The sequence below is a fragment of the Acinonyx jubatus genome, chromosome C1, assembly GCF_027475565.1.
Source record: "Acinonyx jubatus isolate Ajub_Pintada_27869175 chromosome C1, VMU_Ajub_asm_v1.0, whole genome shotgun sequence".
NCBI classification, from domain to species: Eukaryota; Metazoa; Chordata; class Mammalia; order Carnivora; family Felidae; genus Acinonyx; species Acinonyx jubatus.
Window position 1 is genome coordinate 190,357,707 of NC_069381.1, and position 15,883 is coordinate 190,373,589.

General features: G+C 42.8%; 2 protein-coding genes and 1 non-coding gene across 5 annotated transcripts; 1 reads left to right on the forward strand and 2 right to left on the reverse strand.

Moving 5' to 3' along the window:
• Positions 1 to 3,646: 3,646 nt before the first annotated feature.
• On the reverse strand, positions 3,647 to 5,248 carry LOC106967103 (gamma-crystallin C). 2 transcript variants are annotated; one of them, XM_015063295.3, is made up of 3 exons: positions 5,240 to 5,248; positions 4,887 to 5,129; positions 3,647 to 3,919 (listed from the first exon to the last, which is right to left on the reverse strand). In XM_015063295.3, the coding sequence occupies exons 1-3, from the start codon at positions 5,246 to 5,248 to the stop codon at positions 3,647 to 3,649; spliced, it is 525 nt and encodes a 174-aa protein (XP_014918781.2). The 2 variants fall into 2 exon arrangements, with proteins under 2 accessions (XP_014918781.2, XP_053060783.1); XM_053204808.1 differs by having other exon boundaries at positions 3,647 to 3,922.
• A 5,140-nt stretch (positions 5,249 to 10,388) lies between these two features.
• LOC113598337 (U6 spliceosomal RNA) lies at positions 10,389 to 10,494 on the forward strand. Its single transcript, XR_003419013.1, has one exon. It is a non-coding gene; the product is annotated as a U6 spliceosomal RNA (small nuclear RNA).
• A 2,495-nt stretch (positions 10,495 to 12,989) lies between these two features.
• Positions 12,990 to 15,287, reverse strand: LOC106967096 (gamma-crystallin B). 2 transcript variants are annotated; one of them, XM_015063287.3, is made up of 3 exons: positions 15,279 to 15,287; positions 14,941 to 15,183; positions 12,990 to 13,265 (listed from the first exon to the last, which is right to left on the reverse strand). In XM_015063287.3, the coding sequence occupies exons 1-3, from the start codon at positions 15,285 to 15,287 to the stop codon at positions 12,990 to 12,992; spliced, it is 528 nt and encodes a 175-aa protein (XP_014918773.2). The 2 variants fall into 2 exon arrangements, with proteins under 2 accessions (XP_014918773.2, XP_053060792.1); XM_053204817.1 differs by having other exon boundaries at positions 14,935 to 15,183.
• Positions 15,288 to 15,883: the final 596 nt, after the last annotated feature.

The window sequence follows — 15,883 nt, forward strand, 5'->3', positions numbered from 1 at the left end:
AATAGTTTGATGGGCTGGAAAGAGCACTGGAGTGGAAGATGACCTATGCCTTTGGCCTCTTTCATGTCCAAAGAATTATTCACAGTCCTGTGTTGTCTCATGGAAATACTTTGTCTTGACTTTGGGTCATAAGTCTTTGTAAGTCTGTATTTGTGAATAAACACCAACTAACGTACAATATGATGATTTCCGCTCTTGTTAACCACTAGATAAAGGCATATGTTTGCAAAATTACTTCTGTTTACAGAGTGGAAAAATAAGCAGAATAAAAAATCATCATTTTAATTAATAATTTAAAAATTAATCATTAACAAAATAAAAAGGTTAAAATTGTCGTTTTGCTCAGAGTTGTTTCTGCAGGGAGAGTGTTGAGAGGTAAAAATAGTCAAACATGAGAAAGAACCAAATGCAGAGCCCCAGGGAACACCCAGAGGAGCATGGTGGGAGTGGGCTGTGGGGACCACCAATACAATTACAAATTTATGCTACATGTAGAGGACCAAACAAGGGAGTTGGGTTTGGTATTTTCATTGACTAGGAAGAGAAAAGGCTTTATTTCAGCCTGGAGAAACAAGGAAAAAGAAAGAAAAAACCAACTCACAGTTTTCACAGAGCTGAAAAGTGATTGGCTCGGGCCAAATGTGCCTTGATTTTAATGCTCTACAGAGAATTCCTGGATTGACAAATGTGTGTCAGACCAAAGCCTCAAATTGCACTTAGTGTGCTAAGTGAACATAAGCTAAGACTTGAGAATCCTCACGCCTGTGGCACTGAAGCAGAGGTCTGTACAAGTTGCCTGGAATGACTGATGGGGACTGTCTTTGGAGGGAGAATAAGAGATAAGGATCAGGCACCCTCAGTCCTGAGCTCTAGTCTGGGAAGTAGCCCTTTGTCACTCCCGAAATATTCAGGTGGTTTCAAACAAAAGTGAAGGCAAAAGAGACGAGTTCAGGTTAAATTTTACTGCACGCAGAGTCAAAGATTTTTGTAGCTGCTGTAAATATCAGTCTACAGAATGAAGTGTATGAGAAGTACCCCTTTCCTTATTTTCTATTGTTGAAATATTTCATGAATCTAAGTCTCATTCCACTAGGATGGACAGAAAATTGAACTGCAGTCATTGTTGGGGTTTTGTCTTCTCACTTTCCCAGGCTCTACGGTTGGGTTCTGTGGGCATTTCATGGCGGTATTGGGTGTGATGGGAAGTCCCGTGTTAGCCATTGGTGGTGGCTGTCTCCAGCTTTCACACCAGCGTGGAAATGAGCATTGGCAGCCCCGAGGGCTGTGGGAACTGGGATGTGTTTTATTTGGCTGGCACAATGTTTAGATGTTTTTCATGATGCTTCAGGTTGGTTCGCACAACCCATAGCTCCCCATACTCGTCATCACTCCTTGTTGTCTATAGGAAGTTGTTTTATTTATTTACATCATTTCTCAGGCCCCTGAGGGCATTGAGCTGCAGCCTCAAACAAGAGTTTTCAAACTCTGTTCAGTTTTTGCCAGATGAAAACACTATACATCAGAGCAAAATCCCAAGCATTCTTCCTTGGTCGGAGCCATAGTTTACTAGGAGCTTGTGTATCTTGGGGTATTAAAGTGTCCCTTTGTAAATGTCTCTTCTTTTGTAAAATGATGTACGAAGAGATGGTGCTTAGTTTTACAATTTTGCTGTCTTGTTTAAATTTTAAGTGTCCTTGCTTGGCAAAACAAAAATTGGCAATCTTATGTTGGTCTCTATTTAAAGAAAACCGGTCTGGGAAACCTAAGCTACTGAGAATCATTTGATTTGATATCATGATTTGAGCCATTTGGTATCATAAGAAATATGTAAATAAATATTACTCCATTTATTTTCCCTAGAAATTTGTCTCGGGATGACTTTAAAGTACTAAATAAAAGTACTTGATAAACAAAAGTGATTATATATGTATTATTTAGTACCTGAAAACTACTTGACTTTAAAAAGTAATTACATACTTATGTTTAACGTAAGCATCTCGTATTTCTGGGTAGAACTCTGTGGTGGTAGGGACAATGCCTTTCATTTGTTTGGGTTGTTTCATCCCCAGTACTAACATATGACAGGCCTATGGTAGGTGCTTAGAAAACGGTGAAGATACTAACTCAAAAAAGTTAGGATCTTTGGGTGGCCAGTAATTGGGCAGAGTCTAATAAAATTAAAAGTAACTTGTGCTTTGATTGGGTGGTCTCACTTCTAGGTCTCTATCCTCCAAAAGTTATGGCATGTGTAGATAAAGGTACACGTACAATGATATTCTTTGCAGCCTTGTTTGTAAAAGGAAACTTGGACAAGCCCAGTCACCAATGGGTAAATGGTAAAATAATCTAGGGGGTCTTCAAATAACGGAACGCACTGCAGCCATTAGATAGAATAAGATACGTATCTAGATCTATGTCCGTATCATTTTTCATGGTAAAAGCAAGCTGCAGACTAATATGTGCAAGTAAGTAAATAAAAAAGCATGCATTTCATGAGATGTCAATATAAACAGGGAAAAAATTCAAGAAGGGTGCCCATCAAGTGTAAAGCAGGGTTGGGGAATAGGGGCGCCTGGGTGGCTCAGTCGGTTGAGCGTCCAACTTCAGCTCAGGTCATGATCTCACAACTCATGAGTTTGAGCCCCACGTCGGGCTCTGTGCTGATAGCTCAGAGCCTGGAACCCGCTTCGGATTCTGTGTCTCCCTGTCTCTCTGCCCCTAACCCACTCTCATTCTGTCTCTGTCTCTCTCAAAAATAAAATAAACATTAAAAAAAAAAAGCGCTAGGAAATAAAGAGTGGGATCAGAAGGATCCTCTCTACTTCTTTCTTTATAGAGTTTGTAAAGTAGTAGGATTATAGGAGGCTTTTCTTCAGAGGAAAAATTTTAAAAATAAATTAATTCTCTACTAATGGAAAGATTTTCAATTTTTTTCAACATGCAAGGCTTTACTTGTGAGCAAGCAGGTTTTACTTCAATCAAAGTCTATTTAAAATATTTACATATATCTCATTAATTGCTCTGCATTAGCTGCACTTCAGGTAGGGTTTGGCCCAGGGGATATACTGGCCAAGAGGCGCACCGGGGGCTGGAGCCATTTTAGAAAAGGAAGGGGGATCTATGACCCACCCAAAAGTATGGCAATGTCCACTGGCAGCTTTGACATTAGTCATGTAATACTGTGCTCAAAAGTAAACAATACTACAATTCCTTATGTAGCCTAAACAGGCTTTTTGCCAAATGGGCTTCTCTTCACTGCTCATCTGGGACCTCCTATGGCTTCCACTCACCTGCTGGGTCAGAAGGAAACTCCTAGAATGCTGTTCCTCAAGACCCTCACCTGAACACCTCCCTCCTCACCAGTCACCCTCTCCCATTTTTCTACCTTGACTTCCCTTTCCTTCTTAGACAGGCTACCTCATCCCTCCACCCCCACTTGGGAGCCTGTTCCAGACTCATTCTACCTTGAAGTGCTTCTAGAACTGAGCCCTCCCCACCTAGTCACACCTCAACCTTTAACAGGGAGCCTTTAGAGGTAAATTAATTGGCACACAATGAAAGAAAAACAGAAGTCAGCAGTTGCCAACAATACAGACTAAATACTTTATTAGGTTCCAAATTGAGAAAATGGTAGTGTGAACCTATTTTAGTATAAATCCACCACCCTCCTCAATGAGCCTGCCTTAGCATCCACGGCCCCCCAGTCGTGGTACCGCCTGTATTCTTGGGGCCTCAGCAGGTATTGCCGCCCCTGGTAGTTGGGCATCTCATAGAGGACCCAGCAGCCCTCCAGCACGTGGAGGGAGCGGACCTCACTCAGGTGGAAGCGGTCCTGGATGCAGGAGCAATCCTCGCTCAGCTCCATCATGAGGCCTTTGTGGTCCTCTCTCTCATACAGTCGCAGCCTGTGAGAGCTCGTCTGCTTGGTCCACAAAGACAAGGAGCAGAAGAAGCAACCAAACAACAGATGAATTTGGTAGGTTGGGGGATGGGACTACCAGTGTCAAAACTGAGACTCTGAGATTGCTGCATATGCTGTGGATAGCTCTGTGTTCTACCAGCATTTAACAAATATTTGCATATTCAATTTTTATTTCATATCTGGGAAATATAAATTTTAAGAGGTTCTAAGTCTGGGTTAGAATGCATTAAGAATTCAAATATCTAGACTCCTAATTCCCTAATTTCCATTGATTCCTAGGTGATAAGTCAAATGTATGTTTTGGGGAAAAATTCAAAGTATTTTAACTAGTATTATTTTAATATGAGTATCATCTCCCCAACTTATATACATATAAGTGTACAAATAAAGTTGGACTTTTAAAATTACATACTTCAGTGAAAATTGGTTTAATTAGTCGCTTGGAACCAGAATTCAACCGCTTTTCCAAATCAAGGGCAATTCCCTTCTCCAAAGTTGGACACAAACTTAGAATAGCCTGTATTAACAATAGAGTTTCCATTTTTACAAGTCTGTGGTGGAACCTATCTAATTCATTCATCATCAGTTCTTTATTACTAATTAAAATTACAATTTAAAAAATTTTTAATTAATTTGTTTGAAATACTACCTTCTTACGTCCGACCAGCTCCTCATCCGCAAGTTTCGGTCTCTATCTCTGTATATTACATTTGTTACATAATGGTAACAAAACTTTGTAATTGACGTAATGGTAGCAAAAATTAAAACTAAGACCGACTCTTCCCATGAGTGCATTCTTCTCATATTCTCTGCTGTTTCTGTGCATTTATCTTTCTGGGCTTAGGCAGCAACTAAAGCCCACTCTACCCTTCTGTGTCTTTAAAAGAAAACCTGCCTCACGTTAACCCCCCAGTAATCCAGTGAGGACACTCAGGCAGCATGATGGAAATGAGGTCGGACTCACCTGGGGGATGAGACAGCAGGAGCGGACCGTGTCGCTGAGGCCCATCCATTGCTGGTAGTCCGGGTAGTCCCCGCGCCGCAGGAAGTACTGGCGGCCCGAGTAGTTGGGCTGCTCGTAGAGCATCCAGCAGCCGCTGTCCACGCGGATGGAGTTGCAGCGGCTGAAATAGGGCTGCAGGTTGGGGCAGTCGCTGCTGCACTCGTAGCAGCGGCCCTGGAAGCCCCGGTCCTCGTAGAAGGTGATCTGCAAAGGAAGAATAATTCTGAATTAAATCAGTTGCTCCCAACAGATCTGGTACAGAGGCATTTTCTCTCTCTTGATGTCTCTTTTTCTTTAACTTGTATCCTGCTCACCTTCCCCATGGCTGGTTGACACGGATGTGCGAGCTCAATGCGCTGGGCCGGCAGCGCCGCAGGTCTATATAGCCAGGCTGCTGCTGCGTTGGCAAGAACAACACAAAAGGGGCCCCCGGGGGTGAGTAAGGGGATTTTATGGATCCCTTTTACACGCTGCATTCAGTGGAAATGCCTGTAGAGTTTGCCCTCATTCTCTGGTATATTCTAACGCTGTTCTGAATGCGTCCTGGTTGAGTCCCTAGAGTTGCTTTTATGTGGATTCTTAGTATTTTCTAAATTTATCAGCACCTCAATCTGAACTTTTGACCTGAAATTCATGTCGCTACGGATATGATTCAGTTATGCCCCGTGTAATTTCTACGGGAAAATCTATGCCTTTATAGCAGTGCCCCCCCCATTTCCAGGGGCTGTGATGTGGAATGCCACAAACATGGCCTAATTTTCCTTGATGACAGAGGCCACTGTGACTTAATATTTTTTTTCCTTTATACGATTAGCCAGTCTGGTGCAGGACACAGGTTTGGTTTCTGATCTTTGCTAGTTTTGACTGTGGTGATCTGATGCTTTAAGACATAGCTACTACTCCTTTGGTGGGCGTACTTCATGTACGAGAAATCAGCCCCTGCAAGTCAACTTGTCATAAGAACCAAGGGAAAGGTTTGTTTCTAGGGGCTCTGGGCCCAAGACTGAGAAGTATATTGTTTTTTGGCGTACTTCCCTTTGTTGGGCCCGGGGAGGCAGTAAAGCTTTGCACGCTCAGAATGTCCACTGAGGAGCCACATGAACTTGGCAAGCCATGTGACCTCTCAGAACCTGAGTTATTTCATGGTACTTATCTCATGGGATATAGTAAGTTGAAAAAGAAAGAAAGAAGAAAACGAGAGCGGTATTTGCCTACAGAAGCTGTCCTGGCATTCAGAGCTAGGGCATGTTTTTCCTCCGTTAGACGGGAGAGAGATAGAGAGAGAGAGAGAGTGTGTGTCTCTCGAGAGGAAGAGAGAGAGAGGGGAACGAGAGAGAGCCCCCTCCCCGCTCTCGCTCTCCCCTCCCCCTCGCTCTCCCTCTGTCTCTCTCCCTCTCACTTGAGAGCTGCCTCACAGAATACCAGCTGCCGGCAGGGTTCCTCTGAGATCAGGATGCAGTGAGACAAAATAAGGTCACTTCACAATGTTAAGCACACGCGAAAGCAAAGTCACCGTGTCACCCACACAATACCAAACACCACCCCTCTCAGCCACCACAATTAACTGTAGCTTCATCCTTCTTCTAGGCTACCTTCTCCATGAGTAGATTTATTGAGATGTCGAATCATAACATTACCTCCACTTTCTGACAACATCCAGTTTAGACTGAACCCCTGCTTCTTCAGACTCTTCCCCAAATCACCCAACCAAAGTACGGATCCCATAATAACATCCTTTGCTGAGACCCCCCCCCGTGCTTTCCCATGGTGTGTGTTTTCCCTTGCTGTGACAAGTAATAAAACCAACTTGTTTTGTGACAGGTATTCTGGGGGTCTTTGGCTGAGGGACACTGACATGAATACATGGGATTATGTGTGCAATGTGTTTGGCACCCACTTGGCACAAATGAGCATTAAGTACATGTCTCCTGTTAGTAATAGTGTGACAATACTGACTTCAGCCTATTAATCTCTCAAACATACGCAATCCTCTCAAAGATGCCTGAAAAATTTCTTTGCTATGAATCCATTTTGCATATATACGTGTATATACATGTGTGTATATATATATATACATATACATATATGGAGGGGGGCACTTTAGAAATCATCTAGTGGCTTTCATTTGGTGGCTTTCAAACTCCAGTGAGCGTAAGAATCACCTGTGCTTGTTAAAACTGCAAATTGTCAGGTCCTTTCCTCTCCTGAGATTATGCATGATTAGATGTGGAAAAGACTCCAGGAATCTGTATTTCTAACCCACACCAGATCATTCTTGCATCAAACTTTAAAAAATACTACTCTGGTTTACTCTTTTTTTTTTTTTTTTGTAAAGAAAACATGTTTTAGCCACCTCCAGCTAATGTTTTATTAACACTTACGCATCATTTTCCTTAAACACGTAGGCAGAAGAGCTCTCTGCTTTGTTCTACAAAGTTTTATATGCACATAAAAAGAGAACCAAACAGAAATACCAGTATGATATAGCTGACTAGATAAAGCTGACTAGGCAGGAAAAGAGGTGAAAGGGTCAGAAAATGCATAGTACTAAACTTCAGTCTTGTTTTTTTCAGATCTTTCTCTTTCTCTCTGGGGCCCCTGTCTTCCCTTCCTTTACCCACTCCTCCAACACCCCCCTAACACCATCACTGCAGTTGCCTTTCTTGGACTCTCACAATACCTAAACTAGACTCCGCAGTCTCCTGACTCTGTCCAGCCTTGCCTTCTTCCAAACTACATTCTGTCAGGATGCCAGGGTGATCAGAAGCAAAACACATAGGAGTGCCTGGGTGGCTCAGTTGGTTGAGCATCTGACTCTTGATTTCAGCTCAGGTCATGATCTCAGAGTCATGGGATCAAGTTTTGAGTTGGGCTCCATGCTGAGTGTGGAGCCTGCTTGGGATTCTCTCTCTGTCTCTGTCTCTGTCTCTGTCACCCTCTCCCCTGCTTGTGCTCTCTTCCTCTCTAAAATAAAAAATTTTTTTTTAATTTTTTTTTAACATTTTATTTTTATTTTTGAGACAGGGAGAGACAGAGCATGAACAGGGGAGGGTCAGAGAGAGGGAGACACAGAATCTGAAACAGGCTCCAGGCTCTGAGTGGTCAGCACAGAGCCCGACGCGGGGCTCGAACCCACGGACCGTGAGATCATGACCTGAGCCGAAGTCGGCCGCTTAACCGACTGAGCCACCCAGGCGCCCCCCCAAATTTTTTTTTTAAATAAGATAAAGCAAAAAGAAGCAAAATACATCAAGTCATGTTCTTGCTGTGGACCAAATGTTCGTGTCCCCTCCAAATTCATTATGTTGAAACCCTAATCCCCAGTGTGATGATGTCTGGAGATGGGGCCTTGGGAGATAACTAGGTCATGAGGATGAAGATATGTTGGAATTAGTGTCCTTATAAGAAGAGCCAGGAAAGAGCTTGCTTCCTCCCCTTGGACAAGGAAGCTGGCTCTCACTGGACACTAGATCTATTGGCATTCTGACCTTAGACTCCCCAGTCTCCAGAACTATGAGAAAGAAATGTTTGCTTAGGTCATCCAGTCCATGGCATTTTTTTATTTTAAAATATTTTTTAGAGAGAGAGAGCGCGCACAAGCAGGGGAGAAGAGCAGGCTGGGGGGAGAGAGAGAGTCTCAAGCAGGCTCCACACTCAGCACAGGGCCGGACATGGAGGTCAATCCCACAACCCTGGGATCATGACCTGAGCCAGAATCAAGTACCAGTTCCTTAGCGTGGCATACCTGACCCGAGATCCTCTGTCTGTCTGGATCTCTGAATCACTTGTAGTTTCCCAAATGCACAATGTTATTTTCACATTTCTCATTTACCCCCTAGTTTTACTGAGATATAATTGAAATATTACATTATATAAGTTTAATGTGTACAACATATTGATTTGATACATTTGTATATGACAAGATGCTTACCACCATAGTGTTAGCTAATACCTGTGTCACATCCCATAATTAATTTTTTTTGTGGTGAGAACATTTCAGATCTACTCTCTTAGCAACTCTCAAGTTTATAATACGGTATTATTAACTATAATCACTATGCTGTACATTAGATATCCAGAACTTATTCATCTCACAGCTGGAAGTTTGTCCTATATACTTCTTTTGTTTTTTAATGTAGCGATCCTTCCCACTGAGACACCGGTTCTACGTTTTTCACCCAGAGAAATCTTACCCCTTTTTTTAAAGGTTCAACTCAGGTATCAATTCCTCTATGAAGATTTTCTTGAACCTTTCCTAATCTTTCAGGCTGAATTCAGTGCTGCCTACTTGGTTCTACCAAGCATCTTGCTCATACCACTGTGATGGTGATGATCGCTTATCTAATTATGTTGTTTAGACATCAGTTCCTCGAAATAACTGAGGAGACCTCATTTCTGGACTATTCCACCTTTATTTTTGTATTCTCACTGATCGGCAAAACAGACAGGCACATAAAGGCAACTCATTAAATGCCTGGAGGATATGAATGTTATTCCCTAGTCTGAAACCCATTGTTGCGATAGTCCATGAGACCTATTTTGAATGCTCAGCACAACAGGCATATGGGCTCCCATCAGAGTTCAGTATTTGCAACTTTCAATGTGTAGGATGACACAAGCACTCTGCATTTGATCTATTTAATGGGCCTTTATAACAGGGGAGATGAGTAAGCAAAAGAGAGAAAACAGGAATGTTGTATTGTCCCCTAAACCCTCTGTTTCTTGGTCATTCTGTCTAATTTTTGTGTTTCCTGAGATGCCAAGTTACTGTCACAACAGCAGTGGCCAATTCCAGAGTATTGCTAGTGTCCGAGGTCCAGCCAGCAGTTGATCTTAAGCCCACCCTCCTGCTTCCTGATAATTCATGTAGCATTTGTATCACATACAGGCTTGGTTAAATGAGAAAAGGTCAACCGGTTGGCAGCTACGTAGACCAAACTATGCCAAACAAGGAGGCTGGGAGAGAGACAAAGCATCACCATCACAGCCCCAGCCTCTGGTTCTCTTTCTCCGCTTGTCTTTGAGGACTGTTCAATAAATGACAAGAAGACAGGGGGCAACCAATGACCCACCTCTGCTTAACTCCTATGGCATTCCATTTGGATCAAATTGGCTTTCGTGTTAAACATAATACATTTCTTCTTGCTCGGGTGGTTGTGATTGTCACTTTAGCTTTAATAAACCCACAAAGAAGAACCCCTAAAGTCTGGAGGAGAAGGAACAGGACAAAACTAACATCAGGACCTAACCCTGTGGCAGCGAGGAAGGATCATTGGAGAGAGAACCCACAAGGAGGAGCACTCTTTGAGGGTATCCATCAGTATGGCAGTTCTTGGCACTTCTTTATGGAATGACCCCAGTTGCTTTGCTTGGTGGGTCTTCTATAAGGTTAGATTGGCCAGAAGATGCTATAGATTCAAAGGGAGAGAAAAGAGGAAGAGGAGTAAAAGGATTTAGATTCTGGTGCTTACTTTGGCAGCATGCATACTAAAATTGGACCAATATAGAGAAGATTAGCATGGTCCTGCACAAGGATGATGTGAAAATTCTTGAAGCATTCCATAAAAAAAAAAAAAAAAAAAGATCTAAAACCTGGGCTTATTACAAACTAGGACCTATGTGAAATACTGGTGTGTATAGGGTATAGAGGCTGACGCTGGGGTTATCTTGAATTGTGTTTTCATCATCCTGGGGAAAAGGTAAGTGGGATCCTGTAGGGTATCCCTTCTTGCATTCCACTCTTGGAGCCTGCTTTCATCTCAGACCCTTTCACCTCTCTGAGGCTCCAGTGTGCACTTTCAAGAGAGGAGAGAGAGGAGGAAGCATAAGTGAGGGACTAGTTTGAGCGTTATCCCTCTCCCACCACCATTACTCCCCTCTGTTGGCTTTTTTTTTAATGCTGGGATTAGAGGGAGGATACCGTTCTCTTTGCCTGTTCCCCAGGGATGGAAATATAATTTTCACGAAGAAAAGCTTGATCAGTGACGTCCAGGGTCTCTAATTTTACATGCTTTCAGTTCAGGTATTTCAGGATAATTTCCATGTCTGCAGTCTGTGATTTTATGTCTACCAAGCAAATAATGTGAAATCCAGCACTCCAAGAAGCTTTTGGCTTTCTAATTTATGCCTGATGTTATTATCACTGACAAACAGAATTCTGGCTGATGTTTCCAGTAAGCTAATACTATCGTTGGGAGTTTAAAGGTTGAAGAACTGAGAGTTAGGAATAATTGATACCAAATAATTCAAGAATCTGACTATTTTCCAGGGAAAAAACTTTTATAAATAGCCTAACCTTGTGCCCCAGTTTGCCTGGAATACTCCTGGTTCATGCCTCTTGCCCCAGTGTAATCCTTAATAGAATACCCTTTCATTCTCAAAAATGACTCAGGTTAAGCAACAAATTAGATGCTTGCTCTGTTCATAGATATGGAGATATGGAGCCCTTGAGGGCATAGGATGGAAGGAAGCTATAAAGAATGAACAGCCATGTGGGTACAGCTCAGAATAGAGGAGAGAGGAACAAGAATGAGAAAGAAGACCAGGCCATCCGGTAGCAGGTTGGAACTTGCAGACTGTTTAGAGCAAGGTCATCTAATCTTAAATTTGTATTGTTGTGCTGCTGTGATTTAAACATGTATCTCTCCTCCCACAACCTGTATAATAAAGCTGTCTGCACCCATGAAGGCTTTATATGAGAGATAGTTCAGGAACTCAAGGGAAAGAAACTGTCCCCCATCTGAGTCAGTGAGATGCATGGGGCTGGTCATGTGGGGGAGAACAAAATGGTCCACCCAATGACAAGGCAGGAGTTCAGAGTGGAGGGTTACTGGGAAAAGCATAAACAACCCATTCCCTTTCCAGAATTCCAAGAGACTTTGAGGATATATGTGTTGGAGAAAGTGGATACACAAGTATCCTACTCCACGTGAGATGACACTTCAGCCATTTCATTAGAATCTCAAAGAATGGGGCACTTTAGCTGAATTTTGATCTGAAGCCATCAATTTCATTGTGCAACTTTGTAAGAAAGATCCAAGAACCATATTTAATTACTGCAGGATGATACTAAAGATGTTGTTTGCTCAGTACTCTCTTTACTAGGACCCCCATGAAAACTTTCTTTTAGGTTTTGATACTGGGAACAGTTAGGTTAGCCTTGAGTAATTAATTGATTTGTGTTACGGACTCTGTTAGTCATGGAACTTATCTTGTTTCCCCTCTCTGTCTTGGCTGCTGGATTCAAATCTGGCTTTATCTACGGCCAACATAGTGCAGTAGATAACAACATGCAACTTGGGCTTGAACCTCACCCCTGGAAAATAAACATACCAAAAGGAAATATACATGCCATCAAACAAACTTCTCCAGGAAGTTTCAATTCCTTGTTTTCCATTTAGTATCATTTTCCATGTATAGTCATAATTCTTTACTTCCTATTAAAATGATACGGGGCTGAGTTCCCCCATGTGTATGTGGTTTTGGTAGAAATCCTGAAATTCTTCTATAAAGCATATACAAAGAGACAGTGAATTCTGTTTGGACTGAAAACCTCAGGGAGGAATGAAGTACTGAACATGGAATTGGCTGCTGTTAGAAGGATAAGGCACGTAACAGGTGAGGGTGTCCGGTTTGTTCGTTTGTTTTTGAAGCTAAAGTAAGGGTCTAGATGCTGAGAACAACTTTCCTCATTAGCTAAGGCTTGGACTATATATAAAAGATGGCAGGGATAACCTAGAAGGATAACTTGGGGTGTTACAATAACTATTTATTTATCATTGTAGCTGCAAAATTATCCTTCTAAGACTAACCATAAATGGCTTTTGCCCAGTCGAATCGAACCTTGAGCCTACATAGGCTAGTCTTTAAAAGAAGGCTGGTGATGATATCCTTTACTCCTCTTATAGTTTCCCATCATGAAAACATCTGTCATTATGTTTGGCAAAGTGCCATTATTGCTTAGGAAGTCTTAACAGATTAAAAGAAAAGCAGGACTCCATAGTGCGAGAAACACAAGCTAAATATTTTATTGGATTCTAAAGAAGAGCGGAGAATGTAAGTACTTTAGTAAAAATCCATTACTCGTCTGAAAGAACCAACTTTGGCATTCATGGCCCCCCAGTCAAGGTATCTCCTATACTCCCCGGGCCTCAGCAGGTACTGCCTTCCCCTGTAGCTGGGCATCTCATAAAGGACCCAGCAGCCATCCAGCACATTGATAGAGTGGATTTCATTGAGATGGAAGCGGTCCTGAAGAGAGAGACAATCATCTGTGATCTCTGACATTTGTCCCCTGAAGTCCTCTCGCTCGTAGATCCTCATTCTGAAAGTGCCGGTGTGCTGGGGTGGCAGAAAAGAAAAAGTAAATGAACACAAGTGGAGAGAAATGAAAGTGTTCTAGCTCCTGCACCTCCCTGGCCACACCTACCCAGAACTTGTTGGAGTCCAGGTTTGCTTCCAGAACAATCACGTTGCAGTGTTAAAGAGCCTTGCCCCCCCCCACCCCATCACCTACCCAGGCATCTAGTGATTTATGGGTAATATGAGGAACAGAACTCAGCCACCCTTCACTGCCATCCACATCTCCGTCCCTAGCAACAAGATTTGTCCAAAATAAAATTGATCATGTTAGTGCTTGTTGTTAGAGAAGGTCCTTCTCAAAGGTGAAAAGTGTAAGTCATTGGAAAGAAAAGTCCCATTCGATACATTACTTTTGTTAAAGAGGAATCAACATTTAGCTATTTTATGTACATTATGGAACACAGGATTATTAATCTCTTGTAAAAAATAAGATGACACATTTTCTTTATCTCTGTGTTCAATATCAACTTATCTGGTGTTTAAACTTCCTTTCTGGTCTCTTCCCTTTCTGTCTTTATTTCCCTCAGCAACAAGAACCATCTCCATTAAGCTCTGTTTGGATGACACTATTACCCGTGCCTCCCACACTCCAACACATTTCTCTAAGAACTGTGAAATCACTCTCTAAGAAATATTGAACTCAAACTTTGATTTTGGATTTGGCCTTTCCTTTAATTTATACCTCTAAGTAAACTAATAGGTAGTGACCATGGTATCAGAATAAAAAATAGAGGGCAGGAAGATAATTAAATAGGAAAGTGAGCCAAAGCAAGCAAACATATATTTATCAGGTAAGCAGACCCGGAGCCCCTGGGTGGCTCATTGGGTTAAGCATCGGGCTCTTGATTTCAGCTCAGGCCATGATCTCATGGTTTGTGGGTTTGAGCCCTACATCGGGCTCTGTGTTGACATGCAGAGCCTGTTTGGGATTGATTCTCTCTCTTCCTCTCTCTCTGTTCTTCCCCCGCTTGTGTTCTCTCTCTCTCTCTCTCTCTCTCAAAATAAATAAATGAACTTAAAAAAAATTAAGCCGACCCAGATTGTATCTATCTGAGTTTTGATATATTATTTCTGAGTTGATACAGTTCAGAATGATGACATTAAGTTATATCTTGGGGCGCCTGGGTGGCTCAGTCAGTGAGGCATCCAACTTTGGCTCAGGTTATGATCTCACAGTCATGAGTTCAAGCCCCATGTCGGGTTCTGTGCTGACAGCTCAGAGCCTAGAGCCTGCTTTGGATTCTGTGTCTCCCTCTCTCTCTGCCCCTCCGCCACCCATCCCCTCTCTCTCTCTCTCTCTCTCTCTCTCTCTCTCTCTCTCTCAAAAATAAACATTAAAAAAAAAGAGGTTATATCTTACACAGATGGCAACTTGTTTTCTATTTGTCCTGCTTTTTCCTAATTAGACTTTGGCCTTTTAATTTTTTATTCCATTTAAAATATAAAAATCTGGGACCATGTGAGTAAAAAAGCACACACCATAGGGTTCATGAAGACCGACTTCCCATCTGAGACAGCCTTTTAGAACAGACCACATGCGGTAGCCTCACTCCCACCTTCTGCTGTGTAGTTGGAATGATTTGGTTGAAGAATGGTATTTGTTCATGGCTTTCACTTCCAAAGCGACCAGAGACAAAGACAGAGCCACACTCACCTGGGGGATGAGGCGGCAGGAGCGGACCGAGTCGCTGAGGCCCATCCACTGCTGGTAGTCCGGGTAGTCCCCGCGCCGCAGAAAGTACTGGTGGCCCTGGTAGTTGGGGCGCTCGTAGAGCATCCAGCAGCCGCTGTCCACGCGGATGGAGTTGCAGCGGCTCAAATAGGGCTGCAGGTTGGGGCAGTCGCTGCTGCACTCGTAGCAGCGGCCCTGGAAGCCCCGGTCCTCGTAGAAGGTGATCTGCAAAATGGAAGGTGCGGGAGCGTGAGGCCATGTGCCCCCGCTGAGGATGCTGCGCCAGGGCAAACCCCCGGCATCAGGGACCCAGCACTTACCTTTCCCATTTTGGAGAGAGTGGTCAGGAGGTGTTCGCTGGGTGCTGTGTGGGCCGAGGGGGAGTGCCGCTGTATATATAGCAGCCCTGACTGCTGCCTCCGCAGGAAATCACACAAAAGGGGCCCATTTCGGTGAGTAAGGGGATTTGCAAGCTCCCCGCTCCCCCTCCCCCTGGTCATTGGGGTTAGCTGAATGGTTCTCTCATTCTTTCTGGTAGGTTCGGGTTGTTCTCATTCACTAAAGCTGTTGTTGCCACCAAAATGAAAAGAGTCTTTACTCTTTTAGTTGAGCAAAAGGATGAGCAAAATTCTATCCCCCGTGCTTTGATTTTGTCGCCTAATCTGCTTCATTGACTCCTCAAAGGTAATTAAACTAAGTAATGTATTCTGCTCTCGGGGACTGGTGTTATTTTTTTAAAACGTATTAAAAAGCAGAATTTAAATAATGAGGAATCTTAAGGAAGAGGAAACCAAGTGAAGCAATCTGTGAAAGTGCTTTAAAAAGCACAAAGCTTAGTTTGGGTTCAAGACTCTGTGGTCATCATTGTTTGTATTTTGGGGTCTATCTGGAGTAAAATCGACACTTGACTGGAAATTCATAGGTT

Bases quoted from the DNA above. Each gene is read 5' to 3' on its own strand.
- LOC106967103 (XM_053204808.1), bottom strand. The intron at 3,923-4,886 runs GTGAGTCCGACC...TTGTGGACCAAG, and splicing joins CCTGCTGTCTCATCCCCCAG to CAGACGAGCTCTCACAGGCT.
- LOC106967096 (XM_053204817.1), bottom strand. The intron at 13,266-14,934 runs GTGGCTCTGTCT...CTGCCACCCCAG, and splicing joins GCCTCATCCCCCAGGTGAGT to CACACCGGCACTTTCAGAAT.